The 25607-nt window shown below is 38.2% G+C and overlaps 1 protein-coding gene, 1 non-coding gene and 1 pseudogene across 9 annotated transcripts in view; 1 reads left to right on the top strand and 2 right to left on the bottom strand.

Moving 5' to 3' along the window:
* Nucleotides 1–21354, bottom strand: part of DYM (dymeclin) — a 261966-nt gene extending 240612 nt beyond the window's left edge. Inside the window, exons 1-3 of one of the 8 annotated variants that reach the window (XM_039841981.1) lie at nucleotides 20861–21334; nucleotides 7444–7598; nucleotides 5307–5498 (exon numbers count right to left, since the gene is read on the bottom strand). In XM_039841981.1, the coding sequence (XP_039697915.1) occupies nucleotides 5307–5446 (140 nt within the window). In that variant the 5' untranslated portion in view covers nucleotides 5447–5498; nucleotides 7444–7598; nucleotides 20861–21334. Of the gene's footprint in view, nucleotides 1–1304; nucleotides 1489–5306; nucleotides 5499–7443; nucleotides 7599–7848; nucleotides 7947–20860 lie in introns of those variants that run through there. The other 7 variants (XM_039841975.1, XM_039841984.1, XM_039841983.1 and 4 more) reach the window with 7 other exon arrangements.
* LOC120590237 (5S ribosomal RNA) lies at nucleotides 4179–4297 on the top strand. Its single transcript, XR_005649658.1, has one exon. It is a non-coding gene; the product is annotated as a 5S ribosomal RNA (ribosomal RNA).
* LOC120589550 (uncharacterized) lies at nucleotides 19310–19428 on the bottom strand (annotated as a pseudogene).
* Nucleotides 21355–25607: the final 4253 nt, after the last annotated feature.

Below are 25607 nucleotides of genomic sequence, written 5' to 3'. Positions count from 1 at the left end.
ATGGTCTGAATGTTTGTGTCCTTCCAAAATTCATGCTGAAATCCTAATCCCCTAAGGTGATGGCATATTGTATTAGTAGGAGGGCATTTGGGGGGTAATCAGGTCATGAGGGTGCAACCCCCATGAATGGGATTCGTGCCTTTTATTAGAAAGACCACCGAAAGCTGCTCACTCCTTGGATCGTGTGAGGACACAGAGAGAATGTGCCAGCTATGAACCAGAAGAGGGCCATCACCCAGCCATGCTGGTGCCAAAATCCCAGACTTCCTGCCTCCAGAAATGTGAACAATACATTCCTGTTGTTTATACGCTACCCAGTCGGTGTTGTTCAAACAGCCCAAAAGGACTAAAACAGCATGCAATATCCCTTAAAAGGACATTTAAGAAAACTGATAACACTGGTTGCCTCTGGGAAGAGAACTCGGAATGTAGGAGGACAAAATAAGGAGAACATTCATTTTTATAACCTTTGAATCCCTTGAATTTTGAAACACAAGGATGTATTATCTTCTCATACAAAAATAAATCGAATTTTAATTTTCAAAATTCCATCTACAGACACCATGACTCCTCCATCTCTTCCTATCATCTGCCAACGAACCCACACAGAACTGTGTCCTGCCTCAATGCCTTTGTTCACGCTCTTTTCAAAAGTGTCTGAATTCTTCCTTGCTCGCTCCCCTTCTAAACCATCCAACCCCTTTGGGACTGTTTAGATTCCAATCTCTCCAAAATACTTTCCAGAATCCTGTAATCCTGGCCATCCCACACAGAATCCATGTACCCTCTAACTTTTTACTTATCTGTAATGTGTATATCGATCTTATAACTGAATTATTTTTAACAGCAAAACCAAACAAAAACTGTGTAGTCAAGAATAATTTCTGCTGAAGGAGTGATTACCACAATATGATGCCATTAGAATATCAAAAAAACTGAAAACCTGATCACATCCTTCCTGATGAAAATCTTTCAGTGGTTTCCACTGGTATTAGAACAAAGTCAAAACTTCCTAATATTTTTCATAACACTCAAATCTCCCAAACCTCCTTCCCTTACCACTTCTCTTCAGTTTCTCAGACCTGACATGTCCTTCCTCACCACCGGGGCTCTCTTTATGGTGTTCCGCTACCTGGCCCAGTCCTCTCCTATTCCCAAACCCCTTTCCTCTGGCTCAGGAATCAGTTTAAAAGTCACTCCTCTTGAAAAGAGTATGGAACTGACGGGTATAGAGGTGGGACAAAGACCTTTCATTAAATATCCTTTTGGTACCTTCCGACATTTGAACTATGGGAATGGATTACCTTTCAAAACATAAATGAAATAAATATGTCACTTCTTCCAGGAAATGCGTGACGCGCCCCGTTCTGTTCTCACTCAGGCAATGAGATACTCGTGCTGTGTTCATGCTTCTCTGTACTTCTTCTGTAATAGCTTTTATCACACTTCACTGTACTTGCTTATTGCTTTACAGATAGATTATCAGTCCTATGAGGACAACAGACATTATCTATCATTACCATTATATCATGAGAAACAAATGATAAGTTAACAGTTTATAAAGAGTAAAAAGGCGTCTGGTCCAGCAGTCCTCAGTGACAAGCATGACACATATTCTGGTGTTCACATGCACCATACCCTCATGTGGGGATACTCAGATGCCTATGAACCAAAAAATAATAAACACAGTTTTGTGTTTTGTTTTTGCTATTATTTAGAAACAAGTAAAATCAGCCATGTAAGTAGTTTTAAAATACTTTATTAAGGAAAATAAACAGTATATTACTTAAACTTTGTTCTTGAATTAACCTTGATTTATTTGACCTTTGCTTCACAAATAATTTTAATAGGGTAAAAAGTTAAAAAACACTGAAGAATGTAAATAAGGTTCTGCAACCATGCCTGGAAGCTCTAACAAAATCTGATTACTCTGGAGCCTACAATAGTTTATAGTAAGAAAAAATCAGATTAGTCCTACAGGCCTTAGTGTTTCTAAAAAATTGGCAGACATCAATTTTTGGCTGCAAAAACAGGCTGTACTTGAAGACAGCACATATGGATCCAAGGAATTCCAGGAATGAGCAATCTCGGAACTAAGTCTGGATTCAGGGTCTTCCCTACAAAGATTCATTTTAATCCTGAATAATTCGTGAACCAGGTAATCCCATCCCTGACTCTGTCAATGAGGTGGCACCTGCTATCTCAAAACCTGTTCAATGGCAAGGTTCTAAAGGTCACGCTTCAAATATCAGAACTAAGGGGCAGGGCAGTATCAAAGTGACAAAGGTACCAAAAGCACATGCAACACCACAAATGAAGCCTCTGTAAATATTCCCCCAACAAGGTGCAGTTTATTCACCTTACAGCTTTTTACACTTTCTAAGATTCCTTTATACTTTTCTCTATAATGTAAGGTGAATTAATAAAAAGAATGACATCAAAAAGAATAAACACATGAGAACAGCACAGGATCTTTGAGAAAGAAAGGTAATTAACAAAAAAAAAAACTATAAAGCCATAATGATTCAAACTACAAGGCACCAGCACAACTATGGCAAACTTAGAAGATAAAAAAATAGACAAAAATGGCGAACAAATTAGTCCCGTAACTATTTATTGAGAAGTTCATACTTTCTACAATGCTCTGAAGTGGCACCTCTGTATAAATCAAGTACACACACACATACGCTCCTTCCTTCTTCAAAAGTACATTAGCTCTAATTAGTTTTTTTCTTTTCCATTCAAATTTAGAATCAGCTTATCATGCTTTCCCCTGCCCCACCCCCCAAAATTGTTGGGATTTTAACTAAAATGCCTTCAATCTATAGGTAAATTTGGGAAGAAATGACATTTTTAGGGCAGTCTTCTTAATCTTTAAATGTGGTACATGTCTCCACTTAGTTAAGTCTTCTTTAAAGTCTTTCAGAAGAGCACATATTGACTGAACTGCAGTTTACATCAGTGAAAACAAAAATTATTTGGCTAATAAATGATGATCTCTTTATGTGCCTTTTTTTCCTCTAAGTCTTATTATTACAACACAAGCCATGGTACTCAATGACAATTCCTCAAGGATTAAAAAAAGGTCTCAAAATTTGTTGATGCTATAGCTCATCTCCAGTTTGACCTCTCCCCACCAATTCACAGACACCTTTAATTTTCTAAGGATCTCAGAAGCAATAATAAGTTGCCACTTCACATAATATACAACTCACATGCTATCACATAAACTGCAAACTAAGTTAAACTTCTAAGGCCCAATCCAACTGTATCTGAAAGTTACATATTAAAATTTATTGCCAAAATATGTGAACAGACAAGTCACAAAAAGATCAATAATCCTTACTCCTTAAACATATAAAAATAAACATAACCTTGATCATTAAAGGCAAATTGAAACCATAAAGACAACATACGTACACGCGCACGCGTGTGTGTGTGTGTGCATATGGAGAGAGAGAGGGAGAGTTTTGTTTTTTTTTTTAATTCACCTTCATAAGACAGAGAGACAGACCTTCCAATCCTGAGTTCAAGGGAGAGGGGGAAGTATAGACTTATTTGGCACCATTATATCATTTTTGTTACTGAAAGTTGGTAAAGTAAAAGAATTACGTGTTTATCCTTATTTAGTAATGTCATATAGCAAGAGCTCTTCTTTACAGACGTCTACTTAATAAATGGAGAATGACCAAATTAGAAATATCGTCGTTTTGTTCTCTCTTATGAAATAGGTGATTGAGATTAAAATTGTCAATGGACGCTAAAACACATGCAAACCTCTGATTAATCTTAGGACAACTGATATAAAACCACACATTTTCTGTATCCTGATATAATACAAAGTACATAGCATCATTTATGAAATAACCTTACCAAAAATGTTTAACCTAAATTTTATCAAGCCTTTAAATCTGACTTCCAGTTTACATAAAGTACAAGAAATGAAAAAAAAAAAATTACAAGATATAAGAAACAATTAGGTAAACCGAAAAGGTGCAACATTCTACAGAAAAACTGACCCAGTTCAAAAAAAGTTATCAGCATGGGGAAAAAACAGTGGCAGGGGTTGGGTGGTATTTCACAGAATGCAATATCTCCCAGAAATAAAAAGGAATGAAGTATATCTGTATGCATGAAAAATGATGTATGCAGTATTATCTGTTATAACAAAAGATTGAGTCTACGGCCATGCCACTCTGAACATGCCCGATCCCGTCTGATCTCAGAAGCTAAGCAGGGTTGGGCCTGGTTAGTACTTGGATGGGAGACCTCCTAGGAGGACCAGGTGCTGTAGGAGTAAAAAATAAAAAATAAGGAATTATAAGCTGACAAGGTCCTTGCAATCCGTGAGGTCAACCAAGGGTTACCTCGCCTAAAAAAAAAAAAATCAAAAGATTGAAAACAATCTAAATGTCCACCAATAGAAAACTGATTAATATATTAATATATTGTATGAATACTCTGCAGCCATTTAAAAGAATAAAGCAGTTGCACATATGCTTATATATACAAGATATATTTTATGTACCTGTGGGGAAAAAAGCAAGGGACAGCAAGCAAAAAAGAAAAAGCAAGGTATGTACAGTATGCTAACTATTTGTGTTTAAACAATTTTATAATACTACATGAGATATATGCTTAAATAAGCTTGTACTATCATTAGAAGGATTCAAAAGAAACTGCTACTAGAAATCATCCCTGGGGAAGGGAGGTGGCTGAGTGGGAGAAAAGAAAGAGAAAAACTCACTTCCTACTTTTCAGCCTTTTGGATTTTCCACTGGTACACATATGATAAATAGGTGGACAGATGGATAGATAAGACGGACAGACATACAGAACATTATTTATTTATTTATTTTTAATGGGAATACTGCATTGTAGGGAGCTAAAGCTCCCCAAATTCAAAAGAGTGCATGGTTTATCTCGGGAGGCCTGCTTGCATAAAAAGGAAAAGGCTGGTTCTGTGGAATTCCAGGAAGAAGAAGATTAAGTATAGATAAAGGGAGTGTCAAAGGGAGTGTCAAAGGAAGTGTCGATTGTACCTTGATCTTCAGGATGTTACTTTAATTATGTTATCTTGGGATACACAAAGGAACTGATTATGTATAAAAAGAAGCATAAGAAATAAACTCGGAGAGACAGTTGTGAGATCTGTTCTCCCTCCTGCACCCTGTCTGTCTTCTCTTTTTTCTCAGTCCCCGCTCCCCCATTCAGGTACCCGGTTTGACTTGGTCGGCTGGCTTCCGACACTGCATGAGTTTATGAGGCCCTCCATATGAATTTTCAATCTCCAAGTGATCTCTTACCTGCTGGTTGGTGCAGAGAAGGAAAACGAGAGAAGCTGATTCCAGAACGGGTCATTCTCTGAAACAGATTCTGTGCCTGACAACTTTTTTAAGTACTCATTTTTAGGAAGATCACTGATTCTGCTGCTGTTCGACCCCATCTTCTAATCTGGTAGATAACTTGTCCTTAAACCTTCATTTCCACACAACAACCTATAAAAAATGAAAAGAAATTTCATAGTTGTTCAAAATAATCATACTTTTCCTACCCTTGATCTAAATGTAAAGAACTGTAAACTTACTAAAGGAAATAACACATCTCTTTATTTTTAAATATATTAGACACCAGATACAAAGTTACAAGGAGAAAAATGGGACTGACATGTATCTTAGCCAACACAAACACAAAAATCAGAATCAAGGCTTGCAGACCTTAGAATGGGCACACCTCACTCCCCTAGGCAGCAACAACAGGGTACTATCTGCTGGGAACAGTGAAGGCAGTGCCCAAGGCAGCTGAAACGCCCGGAAGGAACAAGTTCAGCTAAGCGAAGGCTAGCCACTAAGGTACTCTTGCCAGAAAGTTTCATCTGCACCCTACCCTCACAGAAAGCAAAGTAGAAAACAGAAGCCCAATGGCATCACTTCTGCAATGATTCATGCCAAGAATTCCAAACACACACAACCTGGACCCAATTTATATGCAACTCTCAAGGCGCTTACCAATGAAAACGAGAATAAAATGGAACTTGAAAAACCTGCTATCTAATCACCTACCGCTTTTCCCTCTCACCGTGCCTCAGAACACTTCCTTGGCTTTCAGCCTCTTCTCTATTTGTCAATAATTGAGCCTACCTCCTGGTTTCACTAGTGGCTTCCATGATATTACGGTAAAATCTCTCCTAGTCCCAACCTCTGACTAGAATACCAGCTCTATCTATAGCCCTAAAACTTAAGGTTTTTTTAACTCAAGGTTATTTTTTATTTATATGTATGTATATGTATATATGTATACATATATACACACACACACATATATTACATAATACATAAGCAATAATTTTGTGTATAACGATGCACCTTACAGAAGTCTGTACTAAAAATGAGAAGCATGTTATTCCTGAGGCTTTTAGTAGCAAACCGTTCAAAAGTCCTATCTTTAATGCAATGTAATCAAGAACTCAACATGTGCAAAACTGATTCCATCCTTCCTTCCAAAACCAGTTTCTCTTCTCAACTTCCCACTACTCCCCTAAAATTCCCATTATGTAAAAAATAGCTTGAAATGTTATTTTTCTGTAGTACTAATAACATCTCTCCTGAGGTAGATTATTCCTGAATACTAATTCAAAGTAAAAAAATTTTGTTCAATAAAGGGATTGTTCTCTCTTTACCTGCTCTCCTTCAGGCAGGATCTGAGTGTGATTCTAGTTTGGGCTTTAACTTCTGAGTGACCCCAGAACTAATATTTTGTTCAGACTTCTCAGTCAAAACCCAAGCATATATATTTACTTAATGGACATTTCAATTTGATGTTTTATCATCATTTTAACATTTGTCCCGCAAAAGAAGCAACCCTTCCAAAAAGTCACTACTTTCATCAATGTTATCAACATTATTGGCTCAAGTTATCTCACATAACCATTCATTCCATAAATACCTATTACACACTCACTGTAAGAGCTAAATGTTATGAAAATGCAAAGATGAGTAAGACCAGGTTCCTGCCATTAATGAACTCAGAGCCTATTTAACACATATGGTAAGTATCACGATAGTTATTTATACACAAGAAGCTATGTAAATATATAGGAGCGTCGGAGGCAGCGAGAACAGTATATGAAATGGCACTTTTACTTAGCCAATTTACTTATATGCCAGAAACCAGTCTAAGTAATTTACAATTACTGATTCACTTGTCCTCATTAACAATTTTCAGAGATGGTCACAATTTTCTCATTTTACAGATGAGGAAACTAAGGCACAGACAGGCTAAGTAACTTCCCTAAGGTCTCAGCGATGATAAGTGGCAAAGCTAAAATCTGAACCCAGGCAATCTAATTCTAGACTCTCCGGTCTTTACCACTCTGCTAGGATGACTCTCCAATGACACTGACAAGTCCTTTGGGTTCTTCTCAGCATCTACAATTCTACATACCGTCTTTTAAATTGGTCTCTTCCTTTATATTCCGGCTGCCTCCGTGCTAGACAGGCTTCTGTAACCTCACATGACTTAGTGCAACAGTATCCAGGTTTCTTTGTTTCCAATCTCTCCACTTTGATTCACTTTGCTCACTCCACTACTGTATTATTCTTTAAAAACAAACAAACAAAAACAGGCAATTCAGTCCAGCACTGCAATTAAGACCAAAAGTTCTAGTGTGAGAGAGACCCTACTAAGTCTGTGCAGAGTCAGTATGAATCTCCATTTTATCACTTAAAAAACCTCACTGTATAATGGGGAAAACAACAGTACTAACAACTCAAGATTTTCTGAGGTTTAATAAAGCAAGATGGTCCATGCAAAGCACTGTGTAAAGGACTTAGCACAGAGTATGCTTACCCAAATAAAAGGGAAAAGATAGTTTATTTTTAATATTAGTAAAAGTACCACTTCCATCATTTCACTCAGTAGCTCAAAAACATTCAATGATTCATTACCTGAAAAACAGAATACTGACATTCAAGACCCTTCGCAGTTTGCAAGGTCACTTTCCAACTTTATTTACAACTACCCTCCAAACCAGTGGTTCTCAAACTTAAATGTACATTTAAAAACATCTAAGCAGCATGTGGTTAAAAATGCAAATGTCTTGGCCCCCAAAATTCAGAATGTCAGGGTAGAGCCCAGGCATCTGCATTTTCTAGAAAGCATTCACAGTAATTTTGATACAAGTGGTCTGTGAACCTCAATTCCTGCCTTCACACCTGCCTTCCACATTTGTCCCACAGCATCTTAAACTGTATTCACTAAGTAGAGTGATCTCTTTTCTTTCTCTGTAGTCCTAGGATGCTCATTATCTTCACCACTCATTTGGAATTTAACTACCCTTCTAATAATGCCTTGTTGTGCTGTCTGATTCTTATACTATTATTTAACTTTTCAATCAGTCACTTCCCCCAACTCAGTTTTACCATCATGGGTGAAAATAACACTTTGAACAAGAAATTATATACTCAATATTTTGTATTTTGTGAAATATTTTATATATACATAAAATTAAATATCTTCTTTTTATATGTACTGATTCACTGTCTCCTGATTTAATACGCCTTAAATAGAAAGTAAACATTAGGAGATCTGAAAATCCATGATATTCAAATTCTGTCCTCACGCTCTCAAAATATGCAAATGATACCCTAGTACACTTTGTCCCAACTTAGGTTGAAAATCCATCCATAAATCACACAGACACAACACACATACATGCACATCATCTGTAATCAAGAGACTTTAAAGCGAAACCTCATAGTTGAAACAAGACACCAGAGAAATAGTGGGCAATGTTAACCAGCCAAAGGCCATGTTACACACCACAGGTGCCATGAGTCCACCAAGCAATGGAACATTCCCTAAAAGGCTACTATGTTCCAAGTGCTATATTAAGTACAGTTGGGTATTCCACTCCAGTGAAATGAGAGTAATGAAAATAAAAAGATATAAGCCCACAAATACAAAATCAGAGGTGTGGGAAACAGAAAGGTGACAGAGGGTGGTAAATGAAACAGCAGAGCTGAGGACATCCCAACGTAATTATCTGCCAATGGGGACACTAACAAAAAGCAAGCCAGTCCACCTCCATGGAACTCTAGGAAGGCAAAAGAGCTGGAGAAAACACCATAGAAGACAGGGGCAAGATGCAGGGCTAACACCTGTGCGTCTCCCCCTACCACCGAGTAGGAAATCATGCGTGCTCTCCAAAGAAATCTGACTGGAGCCTGGACTCTGAAGCCAAGGCTGGGAAGGGTAATGAGGTGGACGATGAAAACAAAAGCATGAAGTTAAAGTGTGCTTGCTCCAGTTACACAGTGGGTTTCCCAGCCTCCGAGGCAGGAGACTGGATGATTCGTCTCAAGAAAAACTGAAGGGGGATCCAGGGAAAAGATACAGATATTTGGGACTAACCCCATTTAAAAAACTGGCTAGCCACCTACAGCAATGCCCGCCACTCAACAAAATCCACTCACAGAGACAGCTTCTTATCAATTTTGGGAGTCTCGTTCTTAAGTAAGAATGGACAAGCAAAAATGATTACACTTGTTTGGAAAGACTCTAACGTGAAATGAAGAAACCAAAAGAAATCAAAGAAAGGAAAACGAATGATTCTGAGAGAAGAAAAAATTAAAAACTAAAATATCCTCAGGGAGATAATAAAAACAATAAAGGTAAACATTCTGTAGCAACTGCTATGTCCTCAGGCCCTATTCTAAGTGCTTTATACATATTGACTCATTACATCTTTACCACAACCTATGAAGTAGTGGTATTCTTGTTTTTCTTATTGCCTGGATCATGGGTTAGCAAATTATGGTCCAAAGGCCAAACCCAGCCTGATGCCTGAAGAATCATTTTTTATATTTTTACATGGCTGGGAAAAAATAATTGTGACATGTGGAAATGATAAGAAATTAAAATGTCAGTGTTCATAGTAAAGTTTCATTAGAATACAGCCATACTCATTTGTTTGCATATTGTCTATAGAGGCTTTTGTGATATAACAGAGTGGAGGAGTTGAAACAAGAGACCATATGTGGTTATTCTTATCCATTTATACTGCTATTCAACACACTACAAATCTCAATTACGTAAGTGACAATGACAGCATTTCAAGTGCTATGTGTATTGTCATACTGTGACATTTTTTTTTACCAGCTGAGATCTAGCATGTCAAAACAAGAAAGTAAACTCTGATGACACACTTTGAAGTCATAGTGGAGTACAGATTATTTTTAATCAAATTAGATGTCAAAGTATTATGTTTATTATGTAATAGCACCACAGCTATGCCAGAAGAATAAAGTATAGACAGACACTACCAACTAAGCACTCATCACAATAGCCTGACATGCCCTAGCTCCCTGCACTCACTCTCAATTTATGAGAGTAACAATCAAGAAAAATAGAAAACGTAAAACAAGGCATTTTATCACAGCAGAATTTCTTCCCAAAATAAAAAATGAAAATGAGGCTATAACCCAAGTAAGTTTCCAAATGGCTCATTTGTTAACCAATCAAGGAAAGTCATTTGCCATCGTGAGTTAAGCTAAATTGTGTTTGATTACAGAATCTAAAGAAATGTGTCCAGAGGAAATAAACATCTTTAAGACTTGTCTGTAAAAACAGTTGCTTGAAGAAAAGTGTGTATGGAACAATTATGGCCATGAATATTTCCCAAAAAAAGTTGAGAAAATACTAATTTAATATAATCTGAAGTAGAATTTGCTAAAATATATAACAACTGATGGTGGTAAAAATATGTGTGGAGCAGAAAAGACCTTAGCTGGACAAAGATACAAACCTCATGAAAATGCAAGGTGTTTAAAGCCTATTCATTGTCCATTGTATTATCGATTAGCAGGTGCTTTACATAAAATATCTGAATCTACTGTGTTACTGAATCAGTTACAATGGTTAACTTCATTCGCTCTCATGAACTTAATCAAGACCATGAAATTTTTGTCAGAAATAGCTGATTATCTTGATACGTCCTACTACACAACAATATGGCTTAGCAGTGATAGAGTTTTACTGAAATTTTTGAGCTCAGAGTTGAGACTGAAATTTTTCTGAACAAGAAGAAACCTCCTCAACCACATTATTGAATACTGAATAGCTTTGGAAATTAGTTTTTGCTGCAAATTCTACAATATTTCTCAATGAATTCAACCTAAAATCAGAAAGCCAATAGCACTTACATGCAAACCTATACTGAAGTTTTTGTTGTCATTTCAAGGACTACTGACATTGTTTGAATCACAAATAATATCAAGCTGCTTTATACACTTCCTATGCTGTCAAAAGTTAAACTAAGATCCAAGATCTCTGAGAGCCCCACACAAGCATGCAGCAGATATGTTTTCCAGAATCAAACGATAGTTCCAGCAGCATTTTTCAGACCTCGATGCAAGTACAAAAGTACTTTCCACATTTCAAAAACCATTTAACTGTCCAACAAAAAGCTTCTGCCTACCCCTCAATTAGAAGAGATTATTCTACAATGGAATGATTTGTTAAAAGGTAAATACCAAGAAAGGAATCTAACAATTCTACAGATCTTCCAAGCAATAAAAATGCTCTACTAAAACCACATGTTCGTGGATTGATATCAGTATCTGGCAGTACCTATCTGTGTAAGAAATTTTCAAAGATGAAATATATAAACTCTCATTATACATCAGCATTAAATATGAACATCAGTAATCAATCTTGATGACAAGGAATACTAACTTTAAATCCCAATTAAAATGTTATCCCCCTGCCAAAAAAAGAGATTTCATTCTTATCAGCAAACTTTTATTACAAAAGTTTTTTTTTAATTCTCAATCATTATTAGCATTATATTTTGAATCCATCAATAAAAAATTTGTAGAAATTTTTTTCTCTCTTGTTATGTAATGTACCAACAATCTTCAATTCGCCACTTGGCTCACAAAACCTACTAAAATATTTATGATCTGGCCCTTAACACAAAATGTCTGCCAACTCTTGGCCTAGAAGAATAAACTGAGGCAAAGAAAGGTTAAATAACTAGCCTGAGATTACAGAGCTAGAAAGTGACACAGCAGGTTTCAGGCCTAGGCAAGCTGGGTACAGAAAGCACGCTCTTTAAACCACTATGCCACACTGCTTCCAGGAACCAAGAAGAAGATGTTGTAAAAAAGAAATAATCGAAGAACAAGGACACCTGAAATTAAAAATAGGATAAAAAATTAAATAGAAAGGAGGTCAAGGAAACTCCCATAATAAAGAACAAGAAGAAAAACAGACGGAAAACAGGAGACAGAAAATTGGAAGACCCATTTAGACAGTCTTAACGGTAAGAGGAGTTCCAGAAAGAAAGCATGAAAACAGGGGTGTTACACAGTCAAGTTGGCAACTGAGATTCACCTTATGCTCCTACTAACAAACACATGAAGCCTCTGGGACAGGGATAAAAACAATTCACTGCTCACAGCAACAGCAGCAGCCAGAGTAACATCTTGCATCAGTTTCCTAGGCCCCAATCCCCATAGGTCTTTCAAAGTATTTGATAAAAATTGATAATATGTTCATGGAAAAATGGGTAAATGGGGTAGGGGGGCAGGGAAACAAGGTAAATTACTCAGCTTGGCAGTGAGCAACTTTTATGTAGTCATAATAACGAAAAGACTGAACACTAAATTAACCAAGAATTCGTATATATCTGTACTGAAAAGGCTGGAAGAGGGGGAGGAGGTGGAAGAGCACCTCATCTACCATAAGGAGCAAATAAGTATAACCTAAAATTGATAAATCACAAAATAGCCATTAGACATAATTATAAAGACAGTTAAAAGCAGTGCCTTTGAGGACTAGACTAAAACGTATGGGTACTGCTGACTTTTTATAATGTTCTCTAGTATTCTCTCAATACGCAAGTATTACTTTAAAGAAATTAACTTTTAAATAAGTTGGAGAGAATGTGCTTTAGTATTTCATAATCAGTGATTCATATAAACTCAATGTGCAAATACTAAAGAATAGTGCGGGGTTGAAAAACAAATCAACAACACTGAAGATATATCACATTATGGTTATGTAAGCACACGTTCTCTGTCAATATTTCCTGAGTGCCCACTATGTGGCCAGCCCAATGCTAAGTGCCAAATTAAAATTGTGAGGAGTGGGAGTTCCAGTCAAGATGGCATAGAGGGTAGAGGCTTTGTACATGTTCTCCTCCAATCACACCAAAATTGTGATGAAACCACGGTGCAAACAGCAAGCAGAGTCACCTGGGCTCTGGATGAACAGAAGCCCTACAACTAGGAAGAGAATTAAAAAATCATCGTGGAACAGGAGGAGGGGGCGGAGATGTGAGGCTGCTCAGTCCTGGGCTGAGCGAGACAAAGGCGAGATAAAGATGACAGCAGTGCAGCTGGCAGGTACAGATGTTCCTCTTAAAGGGGCCGTGACCAGACTTTCGTGGTGAGGTCCAGCACTGGGGCAGCTGCTGGGTGGGAAGTGGGTGGGTAGTTGCCAGGGACATACAGAAGGACACAAGTTGTTGTGTTTCAGGGAGGGAGGGGCAGCTTTCTCCCGGGCAAAAGTGCTGGCGGTATCCACTGACCTTTGGTTGAGCCCTCCCCTATCCTAGGGTGTGAAGGCCGGCACCGCCATACCTAAGACATCATCAAACTGGATTAACAAAGGTAGGTCGCTCTGCCAGGAGGACCCCCTGAAACTCTGCCCCTCCCAACTTGTGGCCCTACCCAAGCCACATCCAGTGGTGTCCTCGGCGTGCTCTGTGCCTCTTGCTGAGCAACTCCAAGCCCCACACTGGTGACAGCAGGCCTGTTTCTGGGATGGCCTCTTAAATCAATTATAAGCATAGCATGGGTGGCAGCCATCCGTGGATTGTTTGCTGACTCTTACTAGGTAGCCCCGGAGGGGCATGGGCTGGGGCTACACTTGGCCTATAGCTGGACTCCTCTCAGGACTGTGCCACTGGGCCTCACAAAACCATACTACTAACACCGGGAGACACAGGAGCTTTACATAGTACATAGAAAGACACAGAAAGGCAGCCGAGTGGGAGACACAGAAGTATGTCCCACATGAAAGAACAGAACAGAGCTCCAGAAAAAGATCTAAACAACGTGGAGTCAAGCAATCTAACAGATGTAGAGTACAAAACACTGGTTATAAAGATGTTCAATGAACTTAGGGGAAAAGTAGATGAACTCAGTGAGAACTTTAACAAAGAGATAAAAAACATAAAAATGGAGATGTAAATTATAATAGGGAACCAGTCAGAAATGAATACAATATCTGAGATGAAGGGACATTAGAGGGAATCGACAGAGTAGATGAAGAGGAGGATTGAATCACCAATATGGAAGATGGGATAGCAGAGGACATCCAATCAGAACAGCGACAAGAAAAAAGAACTCATAAAAATGAAGATAATTTAAGGAGACTATGGGACAACATCAACCGTAACATTTGTGTCACAGGGGAACCAGAAAGAGAAGGAAGAGAGCAAGAAGTTGAAAACCTATTTGAAGAAATGATGGAAAATAATGATGAAAATAAAATTATGATGGAAAACTTCCCCAATCTGGTGAAGGAAACAGATATACAACCCCAGGAAGCTCAAAGCCCCCCAAAAGATGAACCCAAAGAGGCCCACACCAAGACACACTATAATTAAAATGCCAAAGGTTAACTACAAAGAATCTTAAAAGCAGCAAGAGAAAAGCAGTTAGTTATCTACAAGGGAGCTCCCATAAGACTGGCAGCTGATTTCTCAACAGAAACTTTGCAGGATAGAAGGGCTTGGCACAAAATGTTCAAAGTGATGAAGACCCAGGATCTACAACCAAGATTACTTTATCCAGTAAAGCTATCATTCAGAGTTGAAGGACAGATAAAGAGCTTCCCAGACAAGAAAAGGCTAAAGGAGTTATCACCAAAAAGCCAGTATTACAGGAAACATTGGAGGGACTTAAGAAGAAAAAATATGTATCAAAAATATGAATAAAGAATGGCAATAACTACATATTTATCAACTAGTTTTTTAAATGAAAAATAATTAAGTGCTCCAATCAAAAGACAGTGTGGCTGAATGGATAAGAAAACAAGACCCCTACCTATGCTGCCTACGAGAGACTCACTTCAGATTAAAAGACACACACAAACTAAAAGGAAAGGGATGGAAAATTACATGATGGATCTAGAAGGTATTGTGCTAAGTGGAGTAAGTCAGATAAAGACAAATGCCATATGATTTCATGAACATATTGAATCTAAAGAACAAAATAAACAAACAAACAAAAAAACTCATAGATACAGAAAACATTTTGAGGGTCACCAGATGGAAGGGAGTTTGGGGGAGTCGGTGAAAAAGGGGAAAGGGATTAAGAAGTACAAGTGGATAGTTACAAAACAATCATAGAGCTACAAAGTATAGCATAAGGAATAGAGTCGATAATATTGTAATAAATGTATGGGGGCAGAGGGGTACTAGATTTATTGGGGTGATACTTTGTGAGATATTAGATCTCTAATCACTATGCTGTATACCTGAAACTAATATAATATTGTATTCCAACTATAATTTTTAAAAAATTAAAAATTATATTTAAAAAAAATTGTGGAGTGGAATTATAGTCAAGTAAGAGATTCAGTTAAGTCAACATGAAATTATAACGTGGCAACCATTCAAGACCCAGAGACAGCTTCCCAGAAATCATGCCAAAAATGCTAAGACCTGAAGAGTAAGAAGGACTGCCCTGGTTGGATGTGGGGTTCAGAAAATTATCAAAGCAAAGAGAATAGCATTTGTGAAGGCTTAGGGTTAAGACAAAAACAGGCAGGGCCCACTCAAGGAACTGAAAGAAGTTCAATATGGCTGGAGTAGGGAGGGAATCAGTGGAAGCAAACAAGGCTAGAAAGCAAGCTGCTGCTTCAGGCTTTACGTGGAGACTTATTAAAGGGCATGTCTTATATTTCTGCCCACTGTAACTGTAAAATTGCATACATCTCTAAGTCTTCTAGATCACTGAACTCTTCCTCTATATATTATTTCAGAATATCTATGTCTAGGCCAGAACTGTCTTGTGGGTACCAGACCATTTATCTGCCTGCCCACCATACATCATTCCTTGGGTGTCAACATGCCCAATACTGAACTTTATATCCTACCCTCACCCATCTCCGATTCCTCCTTTTGCAACATCCATTCAGATATCCAAATCCAGACACCTGAGGGAGGGGAAGGAAAAGCAACTAGTATTTAGAGTGTATATGTTGCCAGATACATAAAAAGTTCTTTTCATTTAATTCTAACAAGCATATAAATATTAGTTCTACTTTACAAATGAGAAAACTGAAGCTCAAAAAGGCTGAGTAACACACCAAAACATATAAATAACTCAACTAGGATTCAAACCTAGAAATGTGGGAAATGTGTAGGACAGTCTGGAGTCTACAGACAGAGAAACTAATTATGAAGTATGGTAGAAACGCCAATTGCCTACCTCAGGCTCCAGTCCTCCCTCCCTTATAGTAACAACTCCAATTTTTGGCTCAGCACATTCCTGTCCAGCTAAAAGAGATATTTCTCAACCTCTCTTGCAGACAGTAAGGTCATATGACTAAGTTCTGGATAATACTGAATTACATGGAACTTCCTTAAGAAAGCACAGCCACCTCTTTGTCCATCCTCCATCCTAATGCTTGGATATTAGCTAGAAAGTCAGCAACCATTCTAGACCCAGAAATCAAGGGCCACACCCTAGGGACGACAGAGTAAGAAATGGAAAGAGGCTGGGTCCCTAATGGCAGTGAGCCACCATACCGGCCCTGAACTGTCTACATCTGTCTTCTTACACATAAGAAAAAACCATGTTTTAGCTATTGTTTTCACATCTGTTACTCACAGGCAAACCTAATCCTAACTGATAGAACCTTGAAAGTCTTCTAAGAGGAAGGTGGAAGGTTGCAAAAGATATTTTGAAGGAAGAATTGTCAAGATTCAGTGACTGACTCAATCTTAAAAAGAAAATTATCATCAGTCATATGACACACACAAGATTTTTTAATTCCTCCAATGTCTTTATTGGAGAGTTACAGTCACTTTTGGTGTCTGCAGTTTTTTTTTTAATTGAGATATAATTGACATATAACATATTAGTTTCAGATGAACAACATAATGATTCAATATATGTAAACATTGTGAAATGATCACCGGAATAAGTCAACATTCATTACCATACAGTTACATTTTTTTCCTTGGGATAAGAACTTTTAAGATCTACTCTCAGCAACTTTCAAATATATCACATAATAGTGTTAAGTGTAGTCACCGTCACATCCCCGGACCTATTTATTTTATAACTGGAGGTTTATACCTTTTGACTACCTTCAGCCATTCAGCCACACACACCCCCACCCACGGTGTCTACATTTCTAAGTAATGTAATAAAAATAAGACATCAAAAAGTACTAACCGAACTTCCTAAAAGGAATGAAAAATAAATAAATAAATAAACTCTTTTAGTAATACAACGTATTTGTAAGGTTGTCAACCCTACCAGTTTAAGGGTTTTTTTTGCCTAAAAATAAGTAAGATAAGAATAACTTACAAACTGTTTACAAGCAATTTATAAGCAGAAGTTTGAAGCATTAAGCTCTGCTAAGAACCTTACTAAGGAAAATAAATACCTACTCCTGCCTTTAAGCTTAACAATTCCCCTTACACTTACTGATTAGCAGTACTAAAACACACCACCATGAGAGCCAGAACCTTCGCACCCTGAGACAATCAAGACCTCAAGAGCTAAGCTAGGAAGTGGAACCCCCTCAGGAAGCAGGACCAAACTAGAGGACTTCCTGAAGTCCCTTCTACCTCTAAGATGCAGAGTCTTCTCCTGGTCCTAGGAAAGGAAGAGAAGTAACAGCCATCTTGCCCCTGTGCTTTTCAGGCCCACAGCACTCAACCATGCCCAGCTCAGTCACAGAAGAAAAACTCTAGAAGTGTCTTCAAGCCCAAGTCATACAGTAGCTCATCTTCCTGAAAGTTTTCTCACTTTAAGAATCTTCCTATGAATTGGGGGTGCCTCTACCACCCACTGTCACAGAAAGGCCCTGCTCTATCACTCTGGGCACAGGAACCACCATTGCCCCAGGATGTCTCATGGCTCCAAGTGGCAGTTGAGCATTATATACACTCTGATTACAAGTACAGAACACTTTAAAAAACATGAATATGAAAAAGAGACCAAAACAAAATACAGAAAAACTTTACATGCTGTGACACCTCTATACTTAATCACTTTTAAAGGTCTCATTTTACCAAAGCCTGCAAGTGTCACAGGTACTTCTCATATGTTTATAGTCACTAAAAAGGAAAATGGAACAGTTTTCTCCAGCACTAACCATTTCCATTATCTACAAAGTAAAAGACGACACTTACATTGCATTGATAGCAGCAAAGGAAATCACTTATTTTCTTAAGTCTCAGCAAAATATCCCAAAGCACACTGGTTGGCAGAATAACAGCCCCCCAAAATATCCACATACTAATCCATGGAACCTGTGATTCTGTTACCTTACACTGTAAAAGGGATTTTGCAGATATGACTAAATTAAGGACCTTGAGATGGGGCAGATTATCCTAAATATCCAGGTGGGCCTGATCTAATCACACAGCTGTGGTCAGAGAGACAAGAGACGCAAGGTTGTTGGCTTTGAAAAGGAGGAAGGGGGCCACAAGCCGCGGAAAGTGGCAGCCTTTAATAAGCTGGAAGAGTCAAGGATACAGATTCTCCCCCAAAATGTTCCAGAAAGGAAGACAGCCTTGCTGACACACTGACTTCAGCCCAGTGAGACCCACTTCAGACTTCTAACATACAGAATTTTAAAATAATAAATCTGTGTTTTTTAAAACCACTAAATTTGTGGTAATTGTTACAGTAGCCATAGAAAACTAATACACTAAACAACTTCTAACAATATGTGAAATGACCTAGAGAAGAAAAGCATAATCAAATTGCCCAAACATTTACAGCATTATGAGCCATGATAGTTATTTGTGCACGTTGCAGTATATTTCACTTGTTTTTCTCTGCCCTCACAAAACTCCAACCACTAAAAAGCCAGCCACAGTGATAATTCAAACTTTTTGTAGAGTGAACCATATTAACTAAAAAAACAGGATAGCAGGATTGACTGGAAAAATTAGGACAAATTATACTGTATTTTTCAGAGTCAAAATCAAAGTGTTTGTACTCCTTATTCCCCTTGTATCAGATACATTTTTATTTATTTTTATTTATTTTTTAAACACCTACAGCACCTGGTCTTCCTAGGTGGTCTCCTATCCAAGTACTAACCAGGCCCTACTCTGCTTAGCTTCCGAGATCAGAGGAGATCGGGCACGTTCAGGGTGACATGGCCGTAGAAATGGATACATTTTTAAAAATAAATCCTAGATATTGCTATTAAGAGCTTACTATTAATATTTAGGTGTGATAATGGTATTGTAGGTCAATGAAAAGAGAATGACTCAATCTTCTACAGATATACAGTATACTCAAATATTTACAAGTGAAATGGTATGCCTATGATCTGCTTTAAAATAATTGGAAGGAGGGATATAAATGGATAAGGGCATTGATAAAACTAAATTAGCCAGAGTTACTAATTGTTGGAGGTAAGTAATAGGTACATGGGGGTATATTATTCCACTGTTTGAACTTTTCTGTACTTAAAAGGTACAAAAACAAAGTCTTTGACCTATCCATCATAATACAGACTTAATATATTTAATAGTTGAATCTCTTTCCTGTAACATTGTCCCACTCAATTCTGCCACTTAATCCACCTGCAAATGATAGTTTCATCAATAATTTTCCTTTAATCCCCACCTCATTCTGCCCTGTTTACTAACCTTATGAGTTTTAGCGAGTCACCTAACCTCTAAAAGACTGGTTTTTCATCTGCAGAACGGAAATATTTAGATTTGCCCAGTCTATCTCCTGAATGTCTGAGAGGATCATATAAGGCAAAAACTGCAAAGCAGAATAACCATTCTAGAAATCTATAGAGACATAAATTTCATGCTCAGCAGCAACTTATTCCTACAGATTCACCTCCAGTGCCTCTCTTGAGCACTCATCAGCCCAACCGCCTGGTTCCTCTGTAAGGCCACACTCCTCTCCACCACCTTCACGCCCCTTCTCTCTACACACCTCTCCCTCCAACCTCCCCTTTTCCCTTTCAAGGATCTCACTCTAACTGCCGCCCTAGTCAGTGTATCCCGTGTACTCCTATGCTGGCTCTATTACATTCATCCCATCACTTTCCTACCCCTTTCCGGTATCCGTCCTATCAGCTTTATCACCCCACGGCCCTCAATCCCCACTACTGCCCCTAGTTCACAAACACCTGGACTAACTACCCACCTTCCTTTCACCCTTCATATAAAACGCCATTGCTACTTGCCAGGGGACGTGGGGGGTGGGGGGGAGGGAGAAAAAGGAGTGATTGCTATAGGATAGCTATGGGTTTGCTATGGGTTTCTTTTTTGGGTGACAAAAATGTGGAATTTGATAGTTGGACAACCCTGTGAATCTGCGAAAAGCCACTGAGTTTTACTTTAATTGTACTTTTAAAACTGAATTTTATGGTAGGTGAATTACATCTCAATGAAAATGTATATGTAAAAAAAAACAAAACTCACTACTGCTCACTCTTACCCATTACACACCCATCTGTCAGACCAACATCGCCCGATCCCCCAAAGCATCGACTTGCTCGTCGGTATCCTTCCGACTCCCGATACCAGACTCGGACAGAGGACCCTCTCACTATCTTGATTAACACACCCCCTTACCCGTCGTCTCTGCGTGCCACAGTACCCTGAAGGTGGGGAGAGCTCAGGCACAGCCTTTCCAGGGTGGTCCCGTCCCCCACTGGCAGGAAGGGACCCTTCTCCGCCTCCTTGGTGGCGCTGCCCCTCAGCTCCCGGCGCTGACCGGGGGAGGGGAAGGGAGGGAGTCCCTTAACTGCTCTGACAAGGAGCTGGGGCCCTAGCGGATCCCCCAGCCCACCTGTCTCGGGCGGCCAGGAGATCTGCTTCCAGCTCACCAACGGACGAGCGGGCGGCAGAGAGGGAACAGGAGAAACCGCGGTCGCTGCCGCAGCCGAGGTGGCGAATGCCGGATCAGGCCTCCATGTTTCCGCGTCTCTGCGGCTCCAGCTCCGACTCCGGCTCGCCTCCCGCTTGGCTCCCGCCCGGGCCGCGTCAGTGCGGAGGCCCAGAGGCGGGGAGAGAAGAGGGAAGCGGCCGAGAACGCAGCTGGGAACTCAACAGCAGGGCGCGCGCCAGCGAGAGGTCACGAGGTACGCAGCGCGCGGGCTCCTGGGAAATGTAGTCCTTCAGGCGTTAGGCATTTCTGCACCTACTTGGCACCTCCAGGGCAACGGCAAAGTCACGTAGCAAAACCAAAAAGGAGTTAAGCCCTCTCCGCCCCAGTGTTGAAGTCCTTGCTTACCCCTACACCGCTTATTCTGGTGGCTTTACTTTATTTACGCCCCTGTTCATTCCAACCGAATAATCCCAAAGTCAAGCAATTCCTTGTAGGACTCGGAAGAATTGGGAAACAGGAAAATCATTTTTTCTTTTTCTTTTTTTCTTTTACCTTTGTTCTTTTCAACGCCTTATATCGAGAGCTAACTTTCAGAAAATAATTTTTGATGGAGGCAGTTAACAGGTATAAAACTGTCTGCAATATTGTCAGAAAGGGCAAGGTCCCGCACGGTGCCAAAAATATGACATTTGAAGTCAAATGAGTTGAGGGTTACTAGATTGACGGCCTTGAACTATTGTAACACTTAGCCAGTTTCCTCATCTAAAATATATACAAGATGATGATATTTCTCATACAGAACTATTGTCAATATCAATAACAATAACAACTCACATTATGAGCTGTTTTATATGTGCTATGTATGTACTGTTATCTTGTTTATTTCTCCCAATAACGCTCTGGGATATTTACATTATACAGTCAATATGTGCCAATGTACTCTGAAAAGCACTATCCAGATCCTAGATACACGTTTCCAGTTTATATTGCCAATAAGTTCCCTGAGCATATATTGCCAGTAAGTTACAGGAAAACATACTAAAACACAAGATAACTAGAAGAAACCTAGTTAAAAAGAGGTGTCCTGGCTATTTTAATGTATGCTAAAGATACATGTTCATATTTCGAGGAGAAACAGTATTTATAGTATTATCCAATTTTCATAAATGAATTATATTTACAATACCTATGTATATACACTTGGAAGGGGATAGGGCTAAAAGAATATTGATAGTTATTAACTATGGGGAATGAGATCATGCATGATTAAAATTAGTTTCCCCATGTGTTCTCTAATTCTTCTGTAATGGATAGGAATTATGTGTAGAATTTTATTTTAAAATTACAGCAAAAAGAGAATCAGGCACCAAAACCAAAATCAAAGTACTTTATAATTTTGCCTGTACCAAAAATTACACAGTCTACCTACCTCAAAATGACCTAGCAATAATTGTGAGCATCTCTTCAGAAATGGCTTTATAGAGCAAGAAGCCACTTATTCTACTTTGATGCAATCCTGTCAGTAAAGTTTAACATCATAAGTCAGAGTAAGATTAGTAATGGTTTTCACAATATATAAAGCATGCATTGGAGTAGCAGTCCTTCAAAAACAATTTATTGTACATCTAATGTGCCAAGTATTATCCTCAGTCACCAATCTTTAATACTGCTGGCACAAGTGTCATCATAACTTTGACTGACTTGACTACTTCAGTATCTATTTAATGCAAAAACGCCAAGAGGAAAGTCATGAAAGCCCTCCCACTAAGTTAATGGAGTATCCCAGATTGGATCCTAGAACCAAAAAAGGTACTAGTGGGAAAACCGATGAAATCTAAATGAAGTTTAAGGCTATTGTACCAATATTAATTTCCTAGTTTTGACAAATATGCTATGGTTTTATATAGGATATTAACATTAAGGGAAACCGGGTGAAGGATATATGGGAACTCTCTGTACCTTACTACTCTTCTGGAAATCTAAAATTATTTCATGTGGTAGGCAAAATAATAACCCCCCTGCAATGTCCACATCTTAATCCCCCAAAGCTATGCATATGTTAGGTTACGTGGCAAAGGGAAATTAAGATTGCAGATGAAATTACGGTTGCTAACCAGATGACCTTATAAAAGATTATCCTAAATTATCAGAGCAGATCCAATGTAATCATGAAAGTAAGGAGAGTCATAAATATGTTCTTTCCCTTGAAGATCAAGTGATGCAATGTGAGGATAGGTTTTGCTGTCTGTGAAGATGGCAAGAGACTGGAAATGTGAGTGATGGCCTCTAGAAGCTTGAAAAGGCAAAGAAACAGATTATCCTTTAGAGCCTCCAGATGAGAATACAATCTTATCAGATACTCTGATATTAGCTCAATGAGACCATGTCAGACTTCTCACTTACAGAACTAAAAATACATCTGTGCTGTTTTTAGCCACTAACTTTGTGGTGATTTGTTGTAGCAGCTAGAAAAAAATATGCATTCAAAAATAAAAAGTTTAATTAAAAAGTTTAATTAAAAACTTCCAAATGCCTACCTGTCTTCCCAACACATTTTCCAATCTGGGACTTAAGGATATCCATGCTACTTAGAAAGTAACTGTAAACCAGAAAATGCACCAAAAAAGTATACTTCACTTAGAAGGCGTGCAATTTTTACTTTTTGCAACAGCAGATTTATAATCTTCCCAGCTCATTTGGGTTAGACTATTATGAAAATCAAGTATATCCAGAAATACGTTGAGTTACACAGGAAAGCCAATCAAGCAGTGAAATGTCAGGTGAGTCACTGAAAACATTATGGTGTCTCAAAATGCAGTCCTGTGTGATCTTCTTCATCCTCATTACTCAGCAACTTTCCAGAGAGATACCTAAAGTGAGGACATCCATTTGGCTCATTCATTCATTTGTTCAGTGAATATTTACTTAGTTCAGTGAATATTTACATGAGTGCACTGTGCTTCAGACCTGGGCCTGACCTCAAACAGCTTAAGGTCTAGTGGAGGAAACATGCATTCCACAATACAATCAGAAGTTGGGTTAAATTGCTATGATAGACAAGAATAGCCAAAGCAGCCTGATATCTTGCCCCAAGGGAACAGCTTTCCAAGAAATAAATGGTGAAAATTAATCACCTGGTACTAGCAGGACAAGAATTTTCATCAACATGTTAATACTAAAACATATACACATGTGTATATGTAATATATCAAAATACATATATGATATGACCTAATTCTCACAACCTTGTATATAAAGTATTATTGTCTCCATTTTACCCAAATATAATACAAAAGTTTTTTTTCTTTAGTTATTGAAATTTATACACTAGTTACTCAGACCTCCAAGAATTTACCTTCTAATATAAACATCATATAACAGCAAATTTTAAGAACAGATTTTTATGGTCATTTTATGACAATTTAATTATGAAGTTGATTTTCATGGTAAAAGAGAAGTGATGGTGGAGAGATTAGAAGTACAATAGAATTGAACTTTAAGACACTTGGGCCGAAAAGAGTCAGCTGCTATCTGTGGAAGTCAGGAAATCCCAGTTGTAAGGGCAAGCAGTGTGGCTAGAGACCAGACCCACAGAGTGGCAAAAATGTAACGAGAGCCAATTTGCTGGATGGGAAAATCGGGATTTAATTCTTTCAGCTAACTACAATGGTGAACCAAAAAGAGCTGCATGAAATTTCAGAGAGAGAAGTCACTATGTCTGCATTTAGGTTCAAAATTTAGGTTCCTGACACTGCCAAAGTAAGGAATAGTTAATCAAAAAGGAACTGCTAATGGCTCCCAAACCTCACACAAACTAACTTATAACAAAAGAAATTTAAAGATACATTGTAACATCATCTCAAATCAGATCGGTAAACATCAAAAATTTGGTAACATATTTTTGGCAAAGGTGTAGAGAAATAGGCACTCATACCGTACTGATGGGCATGCACATAGGCACAATGAAGTTTTGTAGTATTTTCTTTAATTGGGGTATATATAGATGTATAGTATTATCCCCTTTCATTCATAATTTTAGTAATTTGAGTCTTCACATTGTCTTAATCTAGATAGATTTGTCAATTTTGTTGATCTTTTTGAAAAGCCACCTTTTGATTTCAGTGATTCCATTTTTTTAATTCTCTATATTGTTTATATCTCTCTAATCTTTGCTATTTCCTTCCTCCACTAGCTTTGGGTTTTATTCTTTTTCTATTTACTTAAGTTGTAAAGCTGTTAAGATCTTTTTTTTAATGTATTTATAGCTACAATTTCCCCCATTAGCACTGCTTTCACTGTGTCCCAATGGTTTTTGTATGTTACATTTTTAATTTGTCTCGATATTTTCTAATTTCTCTTGTGATTTCTTTGATACACTAATTTCCACAAATTTGTGAATTTTCCTTTTTTCCTCCTGTTGATTTCTAACTTCCTCCCATTGTGGTGAGAGAAGATAATTTGTATGATACATATCTATCAAATCTATTGAGA

This window comes from Pteropus medius, unplaced genomic scaffold (assembly GCF_902729225.1).
Source record: "Pteropus medius unplaced genomic scaffold, Ma_sr-lr_union100, whole genome shotgun sequence".
In the NCBI taxonomy this organism is placed as follows: Eukaryota; Metazoa; Chordata; class Mammalia; order Chiroptera; family Pteropodidae; genus Pteropus; species Pteropus medius.
This window is presented reverse-complemented; position numbering and strand designations above follow the sequence as displayed.